Source organism: Thermobia domestica, chromosome 1 (assembly GCF_964235325.1).
Source record: "Thermobia domestica chromosome 1, izTheDome1.hap1.1, whole genome shotgun sequence".
Classification (NCBI taxonomy): domain Eukaryota; kingdom Metazoa; phylum Arthropoda; class Insecta; order Zygentoma; family Lepismatidae; genus Thermobia; species Thermobia domestica.
The window spans coordinates 306,079,655-306,102,958 of record NC_137454.1 but is presented as its reverse complement, the minus strand read 5'-3'; the positions used below and the strand labels follow the sequence as shown (position 1 = coordinate 306,102,958).

At 36.2% G+C, this 23,304-nt stretch overlaps 2 protein-coding genes across 2 annotated transcripts; both read left to right on the top strand.

Annotated features, from left to right (window-relative positions):
* The first annotated feature begins 15,609 nt into the window (after positions 1 to 15,609).
* Positions 15,610 to 16,458, top strand: LOC145680541 (general transcription factor II-I repeat domain-containing protein 2-like). The gene has a single exon (XM_081751164.1). The coding sequence runs from the start codon at positions 15,610 to 15,612 to the stop codon at positions 16,456 to 16,458; it is 849 nt and encodes a 282-aa protein (XP_081607290.1).
* Positions 16,459 to 16,584: 126 nt separating this feature from the next.
* LOC145680533 (general transcription factor II-I repeat domain-containing protein 2B-like) lies at positions 16,585 to 17,439 on the top strand. Its single transcript, XM_081751151.1, has one exon. The coding sequence runs from the start codon at positions 16,585 to 16,587 to the stop codon at positions 17,437 to 17,439; it is 855 nt and encodes a 284-aa protein (XP_081607277.1).
* Positions 17,440 to 23,304: the final 5,865 nt, after the last annotated feature.

Sequence of the window (23,304 nt, the reverse complement as noted above, 5' to 3'; positions counted from 1 at the left end):
AATTAAATACAGCTTCCAGTGATGCAGTCCCTGGAAGCGACTGGCATCACGCGGCACTCACCAGATGGGTCACTCCACATAGTTTCTGTGTATAGAGCACCAGACAATCAACTTCATCCCCCAGATCTCATCGTTCCTTGCACACTTGGACACAGAGTATTACTCGTTGGTGACTTTAACGTGGCACTCCAGGGTGTCGAATGACAACAGTAGAGCTCTCCACCGAGCACTACGGCAAATCGATCTCATCCCGGCGGCACCGAGGGAACCCACACACTTTCCGCGAAACGGAGTGCAAGGCACACCTTCTTGTGTTTTCTTTCTTTTGATTAATTTATATAATGTGTATTATTAATTGTAATAAATAATTAGTAGCATAATAGATGCCAGGCCTGGTTTATAGTTAAAGTAGTATTGTGTGTGTGTGTGTGTAATCATCTATGTTCCTATAGTTTATTTTTAGTACTTCTTTGTATAAATCTGTATTTAACTTAGTGGAGTTGATTCTAGTTGGAAACACTTCTCAGGGGAACGAAAAGGGTTTGCAAATTAAAAATAGCGAAGGGACTTTTTCTTACAAAATCATTTCTAATCCTATTCAGAAACAAGCTGGCGTTTTCTTCTTTTCAGGATATGTAGTACTATTAGGCATACAACTTCTGTAAAAGTTTCAAATTTTTCGTGATTGGTGTTTTTGAGAAATAAACCTTTTCATTATTTTTCTTAATATTATTAAAATTGGTGTAGTACGGTTGGTTTTAAGGATAGGTGCTGCTTTGCTTGTTTATATGATGTAGCACTGCTCCCTCATCAATATAAAAAAATAACAAAAATTATAGCTACCACTTTGTTGATACTGTATTAAAAAAAAAAAAAAAAAAATCAAATTTTGTGAATAATATTCGTAACCGGGATCCGCAGAGTCAACTTTGAAGAGCTGTATCTTGGGCTAATACTTTAATTAAAAAAAAAAAATATATATATATATATATATATATATATATATATATATATATATATATATATATATATATATATATATATATATATATATATATATATATATACATTTCACTGCTATTATGTCATAGTTTCACATTTTAAAATTTCAGGAATACCTGAGACTATGATTTCTTCAGTTTTCTTTTCATTGTCTGAATTGAGATGGACATGGTCTAATACTCTTCACAGGAAGATGATGAGATATGAACGGCATTTCATAGCTGTTTTGTGGCACAGAATATTAACAAGATTTAATGAAACTAGTAACTACTTGCAAGAGTCTGGCTTGGATTTGATGAAAAGTCTAGAAACTTTCGTATCCTCACTAAGAGACAAATTTGATAAAGTTGAAGATGATGATTACAGTTATATACAGAAAATGTAACAAATGGCAATGATGACATTTACCGTTATTATCGACACACTTCTTGTCGAAATCAAAAGAATTGCCGAATATGAACACGTCTGTTCTATTTTCCATTTTATTCCAAAATTAAGCATGGAAACACTTCATGAAGATGTCTAACAATTCATCGCAGTTTACAAGGAGGATGTGGAAAATGAAAATATAGCAGATAAAATCAGTCATTTCTTTAGCTATATGATGAAAACGCAGCTTGAAGCATAAGATAAGACTGCAGAAGATATACACAGACATCATGTATAACAATGATTTGCAATCAGTTTTTCCAAATATGTTTATTGCCCTTCGCTTGTATCTAACACTCCCTATTTCTAAATGTGAGGCTGGAAAAGTATTCTCAAAATTGTCACTTATCAAAAACCCACTACGAATTGCGTTCAAGGAAGATAAGTTGAATGCTCTTGCAATTCTATTGTCAGAACATGACATAACTAGGGAACTAGAGTTTTTTGAAACAATTTCGAAGTTTGCTGCATTGAAAGCAAGGAAGAAGCAATTCAATGTACGAAAGTAGGCTGAATACTACTTATTTTAGCATACTTCTTCCTAAACTGAATGCAAGTGTTCCTATCTAATTTAGTATATGTAGTTTAACATGTAAATAGTGGTCCCAGATACTTTTTTCTCGAAAAGACATTTATTAATGGAAGTGAAATGCCAGTAACGATGTGTAGAGTTACTTTTAATGTGTATGTAATTAAAATCAACAAATCAAGGAAGATAAGTTATTCTCAAGAGAAACAATAATATGTCCTGTCTCCTGTTCATGGAAACTAGGATAAGGTTATATTATTATTATTATTATAGTTACAATATGCGACTTTCCCTTCTATTATTTGTACTTATAAATGCGACCTAATATACAAACTAGAGTATACCTAGGTACTACAGTTGAGTGCTATACATGTTTGTGTGTCTGTTAAATGATCTTCGTGTTTTCCACATGAGTACTCACAAAGGGCTCCCTATCAGACTTCAGCCCCCGGCCCTTACTGCCCTTAAATAGCCCTGCTGTGTGATGGTACACTTTCGGTGGATGCTGAAGATTTGAAGCACCTGATTTTCTTCGATTATAGATAAAGGAAGTGTGATACATGTTTTATATAACAAAATAATGTGGACTAAAACGACGACAATTGGAAACAAGACTAATAAAATCGGTCGCCCACGTTATCCACGACTGTAGTGAAAAACGTGAATTTGGGGCTAAATCTTATATTACTTCATTAAAATATTCGTTATAATACGTGTATTTTAATACGGCATGTAAAGTGATATTTTTTCTTTTAAGTGGTACATATAAAACAAAAATTCGCAAGTGAGTTATTTCATTTCCAACCTTATACATTTAATATAATATAACCGTATAAATGTAGTTTTTAAGGCATGTAGATAACCAATTTTATTTCGATATTTTTAAATTTATTAATATACAGGATGGGACAAATAAAAGTGGCCCGGACGAGTGAATGTATGCATGAAACCGCACCACGTGTACGCACACTACTGCTTCAGATGGTACTCACCACAGTACAGCAGAGGGTGTTCGTTGTGGAAAGTTACGTGAAACAAATTCGTGGAAACAGTGTGGTCAGTTGATTGGTCATGAATTTCATGGTGTCAAAGTGCCAGCAAAGAGTGCAATGCAACGATTAGTCAGAATATGGCGTCAGACAGGATCTGTTTTGAACAAGGCAAAAATAAATAAATAAATAAAAATAAAATAAAAAAATCCGAAACGTGTCCGAACACCTGAAATTGTGGTTATTTTTATTCATGTAGTCTCTCAAGAGATGAATGGTGGTTATTTTCAACATCTGCTATAAGCAGGTTAGCGAACTATTTCCTTTCCTTTGCTGTGTTTCTTTGTACCCTGGAACTCTGTTCTTCGGGCTACTTTTATCTGCCTCACCCTGTACTACTTAATAATATATACTATACATAAATGCATTGAAGTAAGTTTGTGTGATTTATATCTCATACAATAATGCTTGCGTCCTGTCAAATGACACAACAATTGGTGTAGTTGAGCTTTTCGGGAGCTTCATTTTTGATTGCCTCCGTCCCCGATACGTGAATATAACATCAGTAATATCACATAGCGTGTACGTGAAGATGGAAACTGGAGTAACCCGCAAAGATTAATATGAGTGCTAGGCTCTTACCGATATCTTTCTGAACATTTATGAAACAATAGTAATAATTAAAATAAGGGAACGGGATTTATTTCTAAACCTCTCCAACCAGTAAAAGTTGTCAGTAAGTTTCGATACGTGGCATCGAGGAAGGACACAGTTGCTCACCGATTTTTAAAGATTAGAAATTTCGCATACCGATTTTTAAGATAAGTTACTTGTTGAAATAAGCAAAGTTAAACGCGTTTGCGAAGAAAATTTTGATAAAATACACTAATCGAATAGTCTGAAATGACAAATGTAAGGTTCAAATAATATTTGTTGTAGAATAATTGAAAGGTAACGAAAAACAAAATGAAAACTTTTCAAAATATATGGATATTTTCTAAAATGAATTGATTGCGGTTACTCAAAGACAAATTAAACAGGAAATAAATATAGTTACACTAAGTAATCATGGAGAAACACTATGAGATGGACGAAAGAAGTGAGTTAGTCTGACTTCAGAACCAGAACGAAAAACAGAATACGAACAATGCAGTGAATGTAATAAGTGTTGGTGCGACAAACAACCAGTGCAACAATCAACGAGCACAAAATGTAATTTACGTTAAATTATACAATTACAGCAAAAATACTATGGAAAAATATTTTATCATTAGTAATGTTTTGTTTCAGTATTTATAAAAAAGAAGCAAAATTTAAAATATGCAACGATTCAGAGCGGTACGCTAATGATGTCATCTCTTCCCAAAGGAACTCAGAAGTACCTGTAAAAAGTTAACTATAAGTCAATTCTAAAAAGAAGAAATTGAATATAACATCAAAAGAAACTCCAAAGATACCCTATTCTACTGACCCCCTCCCCCCCAAAAAATCATTTGAATGGTCACTGAAAGTGAAATAACAGTGACAGATAATAGTGAATTCCAACCTGTTGCCCGCGACTCCCAGGAATATAGTGCGAAATATTATTAATGAGCCCAGTAAAAAAAAGTGGTTTATCATATCAAAATTAATCAAATTCAAATGTCATTGTATATTCCAATTTGTAATCTAAAGTGTGCAAGGCACACCTTGCTGTATATCATATAAATAGTGTATTCTAGAAATAAATAATTAGTGGATTAAGAGTACCAGGCCTGGTTAATATTTTAAGTAGTGTATATATTGTGTGTATGTATATAGTCTACGTAAATGTGTACTAATTCATATTCATATTTTTTTAGCTTTGTAAATTTCTTGTATGCAATTAGTGAAACTTCCTATAGTTGGATACACTTCTCAAGGGAACGTGAATCGCTGTAGTTGAAAATAGAGAAGGAATTTTTTTGTCGAGGTAAACTCATAGTCCCCGCTACCCGCAAGAAGTTCTGCGACCGAGTTTTGCCGATCAGCTATAAAAAGAGGCAGATTTTTAAGTTAGGTCATTCTGAAAGGAATCCTCCTGAATGATGGAGACGTGTTTTGGTTCTTTATGTTTCTCAGAATAAGAGGAACAGTTTCCACTAGAATATATATTGGGAATTATTTTCTAACTTATAAATGTTGGTTTTGATTTCGATAGAGGATAGGATTCGCGAATTAAAGAAATAATTGAGTCGGATAACTCGGATTTAAGATGTTTTTTGGAAGGAGAAGTCCAAGAAGTTAGGGAGGAAGAAACAGAACAGCATGCGAGTTACGTAGAAAGTTTACGAAAGAGCATGGAACTCGCTTATAGTAGGGCGAGGTCCATTCAAGAGAAGAAGCATAATGAAATAAAGGAACAATATGACAAGGGAAGAAGAAAAAAATCCTTTTAAAGTAGGGGAGAGAGTCTGGTTAAGAGCGATCAGAATCTCGAATCCCTCGCAGAGAATATCAGCTTCTTTACTCCCACGTTATAATGGCCCTTTTATTCTGGAGAAACAACTGGCCCCAAACTCGTACCTTGCGAGGAACATACAGTCTGGGAGAGTTGTTAGGACCAACGCAGATATGTGCAAAAGGTTCTATGACCCCCCTGTTTTTGCAAAACATGTCTCTGAGCTAAACTACGAGTTTATAAAGGAATACGAAAGGGAGGAGAAGAGAAAATTGAGACCTCCAATTGAGGGAAAATTCTAATACCAGGGGTAGGCAGAACCAGAACAAGTCATTTCTCGAATAAGTTTTGTTGAGAAGAGATTGTAGTTAAAAATGAGCGGAATATTCAAATATCCCAATTCAAAAAGAAGTGTCTACTGCGAAGTACAACCAAATCCACAGGACGACGCGAAATTGCAATTACTTTTTCACGTGGACGCACCGAAAAATAACAAAAGGCGAGAGAAACGAAAGAGACAGAGCGAATTTATAAAAACAAATAAGCGAATTTGTGTGGCTTTTGAACAGTTGAAAATTAACTCTGATCCGGAAGGTGAGGCTGAGGCAATGAAAGTTGACCGAGATCCAGAGCAAATGACATCATTTTCCAACAACCTGGATTTTGAAGAAGATATCTTAATAACTGAGACTGACGGAGAGGATTTGGAACTTAACAATGGATTACCAATGACCCCGGTGAGAGATCTGGAGGTAGAGCCAAGAACTAAGAAAACCCTGGAGGCGAAGAGGAAACTCAAATTCAAAATTTCCAGGTATGTAAAGTGTTCAATGTTAAAGTGAAGTGTGGTGAATTAAGTGATTTGAGACAGTTCGTGACTATAAAGTAATATGAAGTGAATTTAAACAAAATATATATCAAGTAATTTCTGTGTTTGAATAAATTAAAGATTTATCCTCTCAGTGCTTAAGGGAGGATAAGACAGTTCGAGACTTTGAACTGAAATTCAAAGAAAAGTTAACTTTTTTTTGGTGAATTAGTGTATAAAGTGAAAGTGACTGAAACGAGACAATGAACGAAATTCAATATCTCAAAGGAGATAGTGCATTTTTTTTTTTTTTCGATTCTTTTTAGTGGTGGTCATATGCATGGCACACCTTGTTGTATATCATATAAATAGTGTATTCTAGAAATAAATAATTAGTAGATTAAGAGTACCAGGCCTGGTTAATATTTTAAGTAGTGTATATATTGTGTGTATGTATATAGTCTATGTAAAGGGGTACTAATTCATATTCATATTTTTTTTTAGCTTTGTAAATTTCTTGTATGCAATTAGTGAAACTTCCTATAGTTGGATACACTTCTCAGGGGAACGTGAATCGTTGTAGTTGAAAATAGGAGAAGGAATTTTTTTGTCGAGGTAAACCCATAGTCCCCGCTACCCGCAAGAAGTTCTGCGACCGAGTTTTGCCGATCAGCTATAAAAAGAGGCGGATTTTTAAGTTAGGTCATTCTGAAAGGAATCCTCCTGAATGTTGGAGACGTGTTTTGGTTCTTTATGTTTCTCAGAGTAAGAGGAACAGTTTCCACTAGAATATATATTGGGAATTATTTTCTAACTTATAAATGTTGGTTTTGATTTCGATAGAGGATAGGATTCGCGAATTAAAGAAATAATTGAGTTGGATAACTCGGATTTAAGATGTTTTTTGGAAGGGATCGCGAAAGTAACTGTCGTGGAATTCTGGGTAATTGAATATGGGTTTTTATATAATTAAGGCGCGAGGAGAAGTATGGAAGGGAAATTAGAGAATATTTCAGTCAGGATTAAAGATTAAATAGTTTGACATTTTGTTCTCTCGTTTATCAAAGACCGAAGAGAGTATTGAGTTTAAGTGAACTAAGAAGTGTTCACAGGGTGATTAAATGGGTACCCGGCTATTTATTGATCTAAGATTCTTTTAAGGATCTTAAACTTGTTTTGAAGCGGAGTCTTGAAACATAGACGAATCTGATAGAGTTTCCTACCACTTAATTTATCCTCGGATCCAGTTTACGGGTCCAAAATACCTTACCAAACCATATTCAAACCTTAATTATTAGCTAGTTTTTTCCCAGTGAAGCAGTTCACATAAGAAGTTGCTTCACGCTTAGGGCAACTAGGTGAAGCATACTATGAGCAATTAGTATAGCTGATAGAAAGAATTAAGGAGTAGATTTGTCAGCTTGTAAGAGAACGCGAGGCAAATTACTCCGCAGTCCAATCCCTTATTAGAGACCACTTTATATATTCTAGATCAGTTTCAGTTAAGGATTTACATAGGAATGTTCTTCCGAGTGGGAGCAATTTAGAGAAGAAGTAGACAACTTATTATTATTATTGAACCAATTAAACTTTCTTAATAATTTATCCAATAAAGGTTAGTTATATAAAGAAAGACTATATTTTCTAATTCCAAAAAATTCGTTTTCGGGAAGGGAAATTTCTAAAGTAGTCTTACCCTAGACGAGACTAATTAAATTAAAAACAAGCTAAGTTGTTTGTAACCTCGCTTTCTCAATTAGTTAAAGGAAAGAGAAAGGAGGACACCCAGGTTAAGGGTTGATAAAAATCTTCTTCTTAGCATTAATATAGAATAATCTTTAATTTTCCTGTAATATGTAAATAGGAGGAAGGGAAAATAGGGAGAGTAAGAAGGAGCGATTACAAGTGAAGTGATTGTGTAGTAAATTTTGTGTTGTCAATTAAAATTATAAAATCTATACTAATATATTCCAAGTTATAATTATATATAACACGCTAGTCTAAATTTGTTTTAAGGTATAAAAATTTTAATTTCATTTTACCTCTTTCATCACATTTAAATTATAGTAGTTTATATAACTCAACAATATTTATATCATTGAGCTGTATCGACATAACTGAAACGATTAGAATCAGTCTTTAACGTATATTACTCAAATGTTCTGACCTGAACTCTGTGTTCCGAACCTTGTAGTTCAATGGCGTTATAGTCAGCCTTGTTGGTATTTCCGAACCAACGCTGAGACTAACCTATAGTTTGGGAATTATTAATTTCTGAATAGAAATTAATAGGGCTCAAACTTAGGAATGGGATAAAACAATTTATCTTCACTGGGAACGAACCCGTGAGTGTTACAAAATGTCTTCCCGAACAGGGACGTAAAGAAACTGAAGCTAGGATTGTTACACACTACAGGGCGCTTTAAATTAAAGTGGTGGACCTTCCATAAGATCCCGTTGTTAAACTCAAGTAGTTCCAAATTCCAACACCATGCGACGCGCCGTTCGTTTGGTGTAAACGGAGGGAAAATAAAGTGGATACTTGTAATTTTAGTGCCGGTGAGGTTTATGTGTGTTGTTTTTCAATCTTCTGAAACAAGTTTTTTTTTTTTTTTTTTTTTTTTTAATCATGCCAGGTTGTAACGATATACTAAAGGCGATGGTAGGCATTTCTTTTTAAGCGGAAACAAACATTCCTAGAATGACCGTGCGTTAACCTTGAATGATCGCATTTGTGATATAAATTTCAGTAATGACATCCTAGTGAAAGCAGATTCTTTTACAGTAGATGGAACACCAGTGGCAACTAACCCCAAATGCTATGTCGCACAATTTTCCCAGGGATCCCAAATTAAGTTTCGTAAATGAAAAGTCCCCACTAAACGTCGGTGCCCTCCTTCTCCCTGGAAGAAAAAGAAATTGGAAGCAATTTCGAACCCAGAACCAGACAGTGCAACAGCAGGAGCTTATAGTGCCGAAGATAACTAGAGTGCGAGTAATTCAAATAACCTACCAAATGAAGTGATACGTCTTCGTAGAGAAGTGAAACGATTAAAACGCGTGCTCACTCGAAACCTGAAGAAGTGACATTATGATGTCAAAGATATTGAAAAATTACGGACTATTATAAGACAATACAAAACGGAAAGACTACCGGACAAACAAACACTAGTCGTTCGTACCATTAACAAAGAAGAGTGAATCGAAGAAATGCGGAATGCGCTATCAATCAAAATTCATTTTGGAAAGTTTGCTCTTTTTAATAAAATCGAGAAAATGGTATGAACATTGTGACCGTCAGCCCGGCCACAAAACTATGTTTTTGGACGACCAGTGTATTTTTTTTTTAACTTTTACTCATGCTACGAAATTATTATTTTACTCATAGAAACGAACAGCTATTTTTCCTTTTGGTGAGAACTTCAATTCTTTCTGTTTATGCAGGTGTTCTTCAGTCGTTCTTATCGTTTCTCACGATTGAACAAAGAACTTGTTGTTTTTCAATGCAACGCTTATCGTCTAGCCAGAGTGCTTCGTCGCAGCAAACTTATTTTTTTCTTTCCCTAAAATAGTTTCCAACTTACAGTCTCCGTCACCATGACTGTTCCGCATATACTTTTTTCTTAACAACATTTATTAAGATTGGGAATATTTTTGGATACGAAGTTGATATTGTGTGTAAATGATATTGTGTTTGTCGTGTTCTCACGCACTCATATTACGTCATCCTTCCTGCCGTGAGAACAAGTGTTCATGTCCTGCAGGAGTCGTAGGTGAAATGACATACACACAATTATCATCGTTCGCTCCTTTCCACTGAACTGTTTTATGTATAACAGTAGTGCATAAAAATCCAATAATCATGGGAAGAATTTATTAGTTTAGACTGCTACACTTTTTTTTAACTATTATTTCCAAGCTTCTTTCTCACGGGACCAAAAGAAATGTTGCCAGTGTTCTCTATTATAACATCGACCCATTGGCACTGCGTATGAATGCAGAAACTTTAACATTTTCTTTATTGTTTGATATAGTGCATTGTCAACCCTAAGTGTAGAGAACGGGTTGTTCCCAAGAGTCAGTAGAAGCGGGTAGTTAGCAAAAAGAGTTCGTTATAAGAAGAAGTGATAGCAAGAAGTCATAGGATGAAGAACTTTGTGGTGCTATATTAATATATAGGATGTGAAGCTAAAGAACAAACGGATACCTTCTGGATATGTAGCGTCCTTTTGGAGTCAAGATACTTCGTTGACCAGCGTTTTTCCAGCATTTCCCCATTCCCCTTGTCATTATTACATAGTGAAAGTCTCGACTCAGTGCGAATAGTCAATTTATAATGCAAGTGATATTTAAACAAGGGCTATGTTTCTAGTGTTCGTATATAGTGTGCGCTTTATCTACATTTACCATGCAGTGTTAAGAGTTTTATTCTCCATTTCGCTTATTCGATTGCCGCAGTGCAATTTCTTCTGTTTGAGCATTTAGCTCTGTCAAGTGAGAATTTTGTGTGTTGTTAATATATATATATTTTTTATTCCGTTCCGTACCCACATATGTTCATACTCAATAAATAGGAATTTACCTAAGTAAATATCATCGTCTTCATTCATGTGTGTGTGAATTCCTGCGAGCAGACGGCTTGCCAGTTGCGTGTATGTATGCGTGTGCATACGCAAAAGTAAGTATAACACAACCTGAGTCTCAAAAGCACCAACGTGGCTCATGTCAAATCACTGGTCATATTTCAATATTATCAATCTGCGCCCAAACAGAGTATGAGCCTGGACCAGAATTATTATCAGCTGTTTTCTTAGGGAGTTCTTCGGGAGCCAGCACCCAAGGGAAACGGTAGGTAGCAACATTGTGCGAATCATTAATTGTTACCGTCGCCTTCCGTTTCTTTATTACGTAAATTACTGTGCAGTCTCAAGTGTAATTATGGTATAAATCCTCATGTTCTCTCAGCTATAGCTAAGGACATAGAAGACAGTGACGAAAACGGTCATACTTGTGTTCTGTTATTTGATGAAGTGAAATTATGTGAAGATATTAGATACAATTCCAGCCAAGTGTAGTTTCGTAATAATCGATGATTTCGTAAACATGGGTGAATTCACGAAAGAAGAGAAGAATGTTTTAGGCGCTCATTGTTTAGTAGTTTTCCTCTCTCCTCTTATGAAATCGCGGGTGCAACCTATTGCAATTTACTCAAGCAAGAATGTCACTAAGGGTTATACACTTGCAAAAATCATTGTATAAGTTATTATCCCCTCAGGGTAGTGGCTTTCACATGCGATGGTAGTCAACCACACAAGAAGGCTTGGAAAATTTAGAAATTTCAGGAAATTTAGGCAATATAAGGAATTCCATTTCTAATTCCTGTGATGACAATAGATAAATTTTTGCTAAGGGAGACATTTGTCATATCATCAAATGTATTAGGAATAATTTTTAAAAATTTGAAAGTGTAATTTACAATGATCATTCTGTGCGGTTTGATTACTACAGAATACTATATCATTCCAAAACCAAATTACACACTAGTAAAAGAGCAGTTTCGAAATTAACTTCCTCTCACATAAACCCTAAGAAGATGAGCGTAAAATTACCCACACAGTTTTTCAGCAGAACAGTTGCAACAGGTATGAAGTTTTACCGAGAACTTGGAGTGACAGGCATCGAAAGCAGCGAAGAAACAGAATTATTCACGCATGACATAAATCAAGTTTTTAATGCATTGAATTCCAAACGCCCAATAGAAGGACTTCGGAAAGGAGATAAACTTCACAATGCATTGATACGTTTCTTCGAAATTCTTCAGCGTTCAGACAACACCTTTGCATCCAAATAAACTTTAGAATCCCTTCGAGTGACAGTTAAAAGCACTATTGAATTGTGTAAATTGCTTTGGTCCTCAGGCTACAAATATGTTTTAAAAGCTAAATTTAACCACGATCCTGTAGACATTTGGTCTTACACGTGGTTTGAGTAGTGATGATCATCCGATATCAAGTGATTTCTTCTACCTTCATCTGCTTCAGTCCATATACGTACCCGTGAAAGGAGCACTTTCTTCAAAAGCAAATTGTGAATATTTCGTTGATGCAAACTTAACATCCTTCCGCATCAGGTAAGATCTATGGCTCAAATGGAGATAAATAAAAGCAAGGGTATAAAGGAAGATATTCAAGATCAAATAAAGAAATCAATTACACTAACAAACATTGAAGCGGAATCAGATCCTTTTAATTTATCCGGTAGCGATCAGAGTACAACCGTGAGGGAGAATAATGTAATTTATTATTTGCGTGGCTACTTGCTTCACAGTGCAAGTAAACAACTTGTGTGTAAAGATTACTTAGTATCCTTGCTAAGTGACTGAATCTGCAAGCGATACAAATGCCGTCCATATTCTTACCCAGTTAAGAGACTTTAGGAGCAACGACCACAGTTATCTCAAATATCCTTTTATAGCATTTTACGATGTAATAAGATATGTCTACAAGGCGTTGGAACAGGAACTACAAACAGATGAATTTTGGAGTGGCGTATTTTCAGATTGTGGGGAAATGTACGAAATACCAGTGTTCCGAAATTTATGTTATTTAGAGGATCGCCTGTTCATGTACTTACCGAAGTTAGTGTTTCACTACATTAAGTGTCGTTTCATTTTTTTCCCGAAAGAAATTTTAAAGAGAAAGAAGATCGTCAGTTGCAAAATCAACGAGAAAATAAACAAAACTTTACTCCAGATAGGGTAAGTAGAATTTATTAAAATATTTGACATTTTAAAATTACTATTTTTCACACACTGAGCTTCATTTCATTAATTTGAAAAGTGCAAATCAATTACTATGAATACTATTTGCTTTTTTTTTTTTTTTTTCACATAGTGTGTACATGTGAGCAAAAATATTAACGTGTTTTCTTTGGGCTAAGTAATGCATTTTTTGGCATCATCTCAGTTTCTCTTTCACCAAACAGTACTAACACCACCAGCGGCAGAAACGTACTTCCAGTTGTAAGTCAAAGCGCCCTAAAGTATAGAACCGACCGAGTCGGCAAATTGGGAGGAAAAGCAATAATCATCAAAGAGCAGATCCCTATGACTCTTTCACACTACCAGCCACGTAGTCGATCGGGGCAATAGGGCTGACGATCCACTCACCGGATGGATCTTTTACACCTCTTCTTTAGCGTACGAGTCTTCCACCAAATACATCCAGCTTCTGAGAAAGTTAGGCCACCATATTTTCATCGGTGGTGACCTAAACTGCAAACACCCAGATTGGAACTCAAGGGTGACCAACAGAAATGGAATCGCCCTACAGCAACAACTACAAAGGATTGACCTTATTCAGGCGCACCCAGAACCCACGTGCTACCCAAAGATCGAACGTTTGCCTGACGTACTGGGTATGACTCTGACAGGTAATGTAGCAACTCTGGAAGGACCAACCGTCGTCCATACGCTACAATCAGATCATATCCCAGTGCTACAGTGTCCGAGAACTATTTTGGCAGTGACGTAGACACCACCATTGCTGAAATGCAATCCCACCAGTTAAAGCATATGCTTCGTTCAATTCAACGTCCAATCCGAGGAAAGAGAAAATGCGCGAACACAAATACCAACTTAAAAGCATGCTCCGTTTTCTACAACAGGAAAGCGAAACGAAATGAACTGAAATGGAAGATTCGTTTCTGACGAATATATTGCCATCTTTGCATAATGATAACTGGAGTTTGAGGAGATGCAAATGTTATATTTTTTTGCTTTTCTATTTATATAACTTTTGTGAAGAATATGATTATTTTATATTATGTGGAAAATAATTTTAAATGATAGCTACTTATGCTTTATTCTATTGTAACAACATTTAGATTTCAAACATACTTCAAACTTTCGTTTTGCTAAAGATAGACACAAATATGTAGTGGACGAAATGAGAAGGGAAGTCCAAAGTTTATTTTAAAGCAACCCCCATGTGTTTACCTATTACGGTCCTTGAATTAGAGGATGATATGTGAACGTGTTTCCTGCACGCGGGAACAGTGCATGGTGGTTTGTAAACATAGCTTCGAAAAGCGTAACATTAACCGATAGGATACAGAAACACACACACAAACGAACAAACAAACTAAACGTGAAACGAAATGAGTTGAAAAGCGCGTGTTTTCTCTGTATAGGGCTATACATTGTGTGGTGACTGGTGAGAGTTTTCAGTCCTTTGGTTCTCCTTCTTGAAATTTTATCTATAAGAATGGGTGATTTAGTGCCATAAAGAAAGGCAAGCCGTTGCATAGAGATGCAAGAGACATTGTTTTTAATGTTTACAACTTTTTTGCAGCAAACAATAATGAATCTAATAGTGTGCGTGAAATCTCCCGAATATGTATCAATGAGAGATCCGAATTGTGAAAGAGAAGGATAGAAGTCTAAATACAGGACAACCCGTCATAACACCCGGTAAAGCAACACCAAATACGCAGAAAAGACAAACCAATTTAGATTCTTTCGATGAAGCAGTAATTCGTAGAAGAATTCCAAGTCTCTATGCTGAAGGGATTGTCGTCACCGTAAATAAATTATTATGCGAATTTATTCCCTTCCGGTAAGGTGGTTTCAGCCTGAAACCACCAACTTTAGCTGTTTACTGCAACTTGCCGTCCACAACTGCCCTCTAGCAGACGAAAACGTATTTGTGACAGAAGAATAGCGGCGACCGTTTATGAGTGAAGTGCACGAAGGCTGTGTGAGCACGATTATTGTGCTGTATGCTCTAGATCAGGCATGTCAAACTCGCGGCCCGCTTATGTCTCACTATTTATTTTGCATAAATAAATTAATTAATAAATTAAAAGAAGGAAATGAAACCTTCAGCATCATATTTTGCCTGCTACTCTACACACACACAAATGTGGCTCGCCTTAACTTGACCAGGGTTGATCTGATGATACACACAAGGACACCTTCTTCCATTTCATGAAAGAAAAACAGGTGTTGTGTTTAAAAACAAATAACAATACGCTTGACAGTTCTCATGGTTAAAATAGCTTTTGAAGAAGAAGTTTTGTGTGTGTGTGTGGGTGTGTGCCTGAAGTCTTTGAACTCTGCACTAAGCTCACAAGACGCTGTAAGCTACGTGGGGCCTTCGCGGGGAACACCCACGAAAAAGAGCAGTCCGCATCGGTTCACTTTGTATATGATTTCCGACTGGGCCCGAAATTTCCCCCTCACAAACTTGGATCAAGAGGCGGAGTGAGAAGTTGTTAGCTTTGTTCGAATACTAAACCTAAGTGCTATCCCCATACATTTGGAAATCTTTTATGATATGAAGGTCATTTACAGCTTCCCGCCGCTGAAGCTTACAGAGGTTTACTGCCTTTAAAAACAATTTTACTTCAGTTTGTGGTAAGTTTTCACCTAAACATGTCGCTTTCAAAGCCATGTGGGAGCAAGAAAAGAAGAATAGAAGAGGAACGTAGAGTTTTTCAAGTAAAATGGGAGATCGCATATTTTTGTTGTGAAGTTCGTGAAAAGATAATATGTTTGATTTGTGGACAAAATATTAGTGTACCGAAGGAATATAATATAAGGCGACATTATGAAACCCATCGTGCAAAGTACGAACAGTTTGAAGGAAAAATGAGAGAAGATAAGCTGCGGGACTTGAAGTCGAGTCTTGCCAAACAGCAAAGCACATTCACTAAACCAAAAAAGGACAGTAAGGCAGCAGTAAAAGCTAGCTACGTAGTTGCAGAACTTCTGGCCAAAAAATCAAAGTGTTTTACCGGAGGTGAATTTATAAAGGACTGTATGGTGAAAATTTTGTGCCCGGATAGTATTAATTCATTCAAAAATATTGTGTTATCGAGAAATACAGTGGCAGAAAGAATTGTGGAATTAGCAGGCGATATTGACGAACAGTTGAAAGACAAAATTGAAAATTTTGTGGCATTCTCACTAGCGATAGATGAAAGTGTAGATGTTTCTGGTGTCGCGCAGTTAGCAGTGTTTATTCGCGGGTGTGATGGTGATTTCATTGTCACCGAGGAATTACTTGATATTATTCCACTCCGCGACACAACTACTGAGGAGGATATTTACAACGAAGAGGAAGTCATTTTGCAAAAGTATAATCTTTCTCTACATAAGTTAGTGAGTGTCGCTACAGATGGAGCTCCAGCAATGAAAGGAAGCCGCTCTGGCTTCGTTTCTAAACTACGAAATAAAGAGATCAGTAATTATCCTGACAGTAACTTACATCATTTTCATTGAATTGTGCACTAAGAAGTTCTTTGTTCAAAGACTAAATATGGACCATGTATTAAAATTTATAAAAGATACTGTAAATTTGATTCGTTCTCATGGTCTTAAAGTCAATTTTCTTCGTTTCTGTCGGACATGGAAAGCGAGTTTCAAAGTTTATCTTACTATGCAGAAGTTCGCTGGCTTTCTTGCCATAAGGTTCTGAAGCGATTTTGGCAGCTTCGTGAAGAAATTAAAATATTCTTGGAAATGAAAGGTCACCTGTCGGACAAACTTTCTAATATTAAATGGCTCCAAGATTTAGCATTCATAGTCGACATGACGTGTCATCTAAATACTTTGAATTTAAAACTTCAGGGGAGGGACCAGATTGTAACTTCGTTGTATGACTGTATTAAAGCTTTCAAAGTTAAACTCCAGCTCTGGGGAAAACAGCTCTGCAATGGTGATTTAACTCATTTTCCAACATGTAAAAATTACCAACTGTCAGTTTCTGGTTGTGATTTCACGCAATACTCCTGCAAAGTGAAATTATTACATATGGGATTTGAAAATAGGTTTGAAGATTTCAAAGATTGTGAAGAGCAGTTTTCATTGTTCACGGCTCCATTTTCTTCCGATGTCGAAACAGCAAGTTCAGATATTCAAATGGAACTTCTTGAGATACAATGTGATTCTCAGTTGAAAGAAAAATATAACGAAGTAGGAGTTCCAAAGTTTTACTCGTATCTGCCAAAAGACTATCCTAAAATGCTCCAATTTGTTGCTAGAATCTTAGCGATGTTCGGAAGTACGTATGTTTGTGAACAGCTGTTTTCCATTATGAAGGTGAATAAAACACCCCATAGATCAAGACTTACTGATGAATATTTGTCTTCCGTGTTAAAAGTTGCGTCTTCAAAAAATCTTGCCCCTAACATTGATAGACTTGTTTCCAAAAAAAGATGTCAGCTTTCCGGTAAAAGAACACACACCGTAGTTGAATGGTGATGCTGGAAAATGCCTAATTTTTGGTAAGCAAACATCAATTTTGTATAAGTACTTTAATATAGCTTTAATATAGCTTTTTCGTGGTTTCAAGAGCATCTTATTGTAAATTTGCCAGATAATTTAGTTATCATTCTTGACAATGCTCCATTCCATAACAAAAAAATTGAAAAATTTCCAACTTCCAATAGCAGAAAATCAAAAATGTTGTCCTGGTGATCGGCTCATAATATACTCCATAGTCCGGATTTCTTGAAACTTTATGAATTGATAAAGAAAAGCAAACAGCAACACGTAAAATATGTTACTGATGAAATTCCAACAACTAAAAGACATAAAGTAACAAGATTACCGCCATACATGTTGACCTTAACCCTATTGAATTAATATAGGCTAACGTGAAGAAATACATCGCTGTTAACAACAAAACTTTTGCCAGACAACGAGTGGAGAAGCTTATTGAAGAAGCTTTCACACAAGCAACGAAAGAAGACTGAAGGAAGGCTGCTGAAAACTTGTGTAAATGGAAACAGTTTTACTGGGAAAAGGATTGTATTATGGATGAATGGGTTGATAATTTAATTGTGAGTGTTGGAAATCATTCAGAATCCGATAGTTCTATAATAGACAGTGATTGGAAAGATGGGCCTGGAACTTATAACGACAATTCAGACGATCTCGGGTGCTCACCAATCGACGACTACTCGAAAAGCTGGAAGGAGGCAAGGTTAATCATGATCCCAAAAGAAAAAAAAATCGACAACAGAGATCAAGAACTACAGGCCCATAAGCCTCTTCTTCCACGTCAGCAAGGTGACAAAAAGGATCATACAAAGGAGACTAAAGGTAAGAGTAAAATATTTCTACGTTTATTGTCATGATTTCTTGTGTACTTGTACATTTTAAAGTATTCTAATAATTATTAACATAATCTTATTTTTTTTTCTTTGTCATAATGCACATATATACTAGTATTATACAAATATATTGTTACCTGAATTTTCCCATAGTTTGCTACCAGCATTTTTTAAAACTCTTTTTACGACTTGACGCGCGAAGCGTTCAGTGTGCCTAAGAGCACTATTTGTGAATAGCGTAAGTTGGTAGTCTTGCAACAGAGAGCGCTAACGTCACTGCCAAGATAATTCTCGCCGATTGTAATCACAATAGCGATCCGGCACTACATACTAGCTTAACAACTACCGCAGATGAAAGAAACAGACTAGAACACCAAAGGCAACTCCTAGCAAAGATGATGCACCCACGGCTACCAGTTGAAATGCCAACCGAGACACATGGAACAATTTAATCCCTGACAGCCACCATGCACTCTGCGCTCCGCTGGCAACCAACCAAATTACCCAACCCACAGATCAAGTAGTACCTCCTGAAGAACTCCTACAACCGCTCTGGTGCAGATGAAATGGCAATCTACGCGCCATTCACAATACAAGACGCTGTGGAACACCCTCACAGCAAGAGTCAAGAAGAGGCTGAAACGCATCCAATGTCAGAAAGGGAACAAAACAATTCACGAGGTGGATTGCGCTCCATGACAAACTCCGTACACAGTGAACTCGAGGCCCCCAAGGACTTGGGTACTCTACACCAGAGCAAGCAGAATTGTTGCTGACTATTGGGAAGAAACCTTCCTAAGGCATCACATTCAACCAGATCCTACAGCACTGGAAGAAGAAGACAGGAGTTTGCAAGCCATCCAACAACCCGCCCAATGTCCATAAAATCAACTGACGACTCCTCGAGAGATCTAGCGAGTCATTAGACATCTGCATCCGAGACGAGCAGCAGGAGTGGACAAAATACTTCCCCTGGCTCTTAAACATGTTCCGCGTAAAGTTTTGGTACTTCTCTGCAGTATTACGAACAGCATTCTGTAAACTGGCCACTACTCGAAAAGCTGGAAGGAGGCAAGGTTAATCATGATCCCAAAAGAAAAAAAATCGACAACAGAGATCAAGAACTACAGGCCCATAAGCCTCTTCTTCCACGTCAGCAAGGTGACAAAAAGGATCATACAAAGGAGACTACTCAGATACACCGAGGAATACAACGCAATGCCGCAACACTTATTCAGATTTCGTCCTAGCCACAGCTCGACGCTACAGTTGATCAGAGTAGCACAAAACATTACATACCAGTTCAATGCCGGGAGGCACAATTCTTGGAATTTTCCTCGACATTGAAAAATCCTTGGTAGTGTGGCACTCCGGCCTCATCCACAAACTTCACAGAGCAGGTTTTCCACAATACCTGATCAGAGTGATTCAAGATTACCTACAACACTGAACCTTCAAGCTGTATCATGGTGGAGCCTTTGCAGAGCCAAGACCGACCAGAGCAGGAGTACCACAGGGATCAAGTATATCTCCCTTAATGTACAATATTTACAAGTAGATCTCCCGACGACCAGCAGAACGATGATTGCCATCTTTGCTGACAACACAGTCATCTTTGCGAGCAATCACAACCACAAGTACGCGGAAGTAGCGCTCCAAAGGCATAAGCTCGGTATTTCAAGGAAACGAAAGAAACCCTAAAAGAAAGCCATTGTTTGGTGATAGGTGATTTTGCAGGAAACTACATTTACATTACAGAATTCAATTTAAAGTTTTCACTGGACTAATATACAAATGACACTGCATCCGTCTAAGGAGACAAAGTATGCTGCAATAGCATGACTGTATACATTTCAACATCGCCTCATCACGGAAATTAAGAATATCATATCTTATGTTGAAATGGTCATTTATTTTAGCGATGGCGTAAGCAGCCAGTACAAAAATAAGAAAAAGCTTCGTTACTGTCTGTCAACACAAACATGATTTTGGTTTACTAGCAGAGTGGAATTTCTTTGCCTCATCACACGAGAAGAACTCTTGTGATGGGATAGGCCTAACAACAGAACGAGAAGTTAAACGAGCTTACCTTCAAAGACAGAACAGATCCTGACTCCACAAGATATGTTCAAATACTGTCGAGAGAAATATTACTGAAGTTAAATATATATTTGTTTCTTCAGCTGAAATTGAACAAATGGAAACAAAATTAACTGAGAAATTTGTATGTTGTTCACCGATGAAAGGAACAAGAAGCTATCACAGATATGTTCCCATATGTGACAATCAAATAAGACGTTTTGTTGCTTCCAAAGGCTCAAACTTTGATGATCATCAAAACTTAATACTTTTTATAAACGTATCATCTTTTACAAATAATGACTTTATGCTTATGTATATATGATGAGAAGTAGTGGCTTGGAAAAACTGAAGTGAAGATAACAATGATGTTTGGGTGAATTTCTTTCACCCTTCTGGACCAAGAACTGCCTTATCAACTTTCCAAAAATGATACTGCTTTAATGCCTGCAAAGGAAATAGCACGAAAAGTGACTCCATTGAAATTCACAACAGTGTCTGGCAGAACATACAAAATAACTGATAAACTATGCAATGAAATATCGTGTTTGTTTAACTCTCTAATGAAAATTGCAAATGGCAAGAAGTTTTAAATACACAGAGAAATAATATTGTGTGTATTCTGTACGTAAGTGTAGTACAGCAAAATGTATCGGTAAGTTACGTTTAAGAATTAGAACTCTCACCTATTGTCAGCACTGCCCATTGCTATTTAAAAGTAGAAATATTTGATCATATATTGTCTATGATGATTTAAACTTCATTCGACCAATGTCAATTATAACAATTTCAAGACCTAGTTTGCTACCTTGGCATTGCACGAGCGTGTAGAAGGGTAGCGTTTTTACTGAAATTCACTGCTCTATTACTCTAAATGTAGTTGAGACTCAGTCATAATTTCTTTGTGAATATCCCTATCTTTATAAAGAACATTCTGTAAAATTTTCAGTTGTTTTCATTCAGTCCCTTTTTAGATAAGGACCTGAGAAAATAAACGTTAAACGCTTTCGGCCATTTTGGAAAAGCTCTACTAAAAAAGTGCAGGTAGTTATATAAGTATTCAACACAGAAATAACATATCATTAGAGTGTCACCTTTTTTTTTTTTTTTTTTTCATAAAATTAATGGTCTTCAAAATTAACGGTTGATACATTTTTCCGAGTTTTTAGTTACTGTCAAGGACTGACTCTCTTGCATGATAGAAAAATTAAGATAATATATACCTGAAGTAAGTTTCATTCCGAACACACTGGTTTTTGAGTTATTCTGATATCTTTAAAAATAGCTTGGCAATTAAACTTTCCGGAAACCACGTTTTTTATTAAACTTTGTCCAACTGCCATTTTAAAAATGTTTGTCAGAAAAAACTATGGCATATACATTTTTTCAAACAGTGTTTTGTGACTATCTACCTATAGGGAACTCATGATAAAAAAAAATCAAGAAAATAAAAAAAAATGTTGGCAACATTGCCTGGGTGATTTGAAATGGATTGACCCAAATGTGAGATTTGTGAAAACTTAAAAAAATACGAAGGACTCTTTTAATCTTTGCCACTCTCTTCAGATGAAGCCATCAGCTGGTTCCAGTGGAAAACTGACGATACAGGACGGGTTGTCAAAACAGTTCAAGAAGGCTCTGTTGAAGATGCCTTAGAAATATTGGAGAGCAAACTACCGAATTTTCTAATTCATTGTTTTGTACAGAAGAAGCAAAGCAGTTATTGAAAAAATACGTAACTATTTACACTGCAGTAGCACACACACAATCTGAAATACTTTCATATGCTGTCTTATCAGATTAATGCTACATGATAAATTAGCTGTTCATGCATTCAATCAAAAATTGTTTGAAGACTTGAAAAGTAAGAATCCTAAACTGAAAAGAATAGATTTTTTTTTCAGATGGTGCCAGTCAACATTTCAAACAACTGTACTTTGGCCAACATTATTTTTGGTGCAGTAGAATGTGGTTTCCTCTTGAACTGGCATTTTTCTGCACATCATATGGAAAAGGTGCGGTTGGTGGTGTTGGAGGAATGCTAGCACCATAAGTGAAAAAAATAATGTGTAAAGACAAGATAGGTTTATGTACATATATCTTTTCTTGGATGTGCTCAATCTATGACCCAAAAAGTGATGTTAATACATGTGCCTTCAAACGAAATTACACGATATGCTAATTTCTTGGCAAAAAGCTGGTACGCAATCCGAGGTATTTCTAACATGCATCAGATACGTACTGTCAACTGTCAACAGACGTACGTATGTCAACAAACAAGTGGTGAAAGTTGGATTGTTCTTTGAAGAGGATGGCACATTGTTTCTTTCAAAGATTGTGGACTACCTAGTGAAGAAAAAGATTCAACTAATGAAGTCACCCAAATGAACAATGTCACATCAGTTTCCTTTGGTAAGTGGATTATCGTCAACATTGAATCAGAAAGGGGATATTGCACAAATTTGTAGAACAAATAGTAGGTGAAACTGATAAAGTTTGTGAAGCAGGCAGGTAAGAAGTTTGTGGGTTCAGAACATGATGATATCAGTGAAATATATGTCTCACATGTAGTGTTTATTTTACAGGAGCCTGATGTGGATAACAGAGAAAGACTAACTTTCAAAGATAAAGAAACAAGATGATTTCTTGCATGAATACTTTTTACACTTACTCTTCTTGACAACATTATCTATATCGTACATTGATATTTCGTAATAGATTTTAGAACGGTTACGTCTGTAACACTAAAATGTTACTTCCGAAACACTGTGCAATTAGATTTTGCTGATGTGCAGCTCCATACAGCTACATGTTTCCGCATATTATGTGTACTTAGATGTTTTTGATTTAGTTCAATAATTCAGAGAAAAAATGGGTTTGCCTGTACCTGTAAGTTGTCACATTTTCTGACATGTACGTCCGTAACACACCT

Excerpts from the sequence above, each read along its gene's own strand:
- LOC145680541 (XM_081751164.1), top strand. The coding sequence starts at position 15,610 with ATGTCGCTTTCAAAGCCATGTGGGAGCAAGAAAAGAAGAATAGAAGAG.
- LOC145680533 (XM_081751151.1), top strand. The coding sequence starts at position 16,585 with ATGGAAAGCGAGTTTCAAAGTTTATCTTACTATGCAGAAGTTCGCTGG.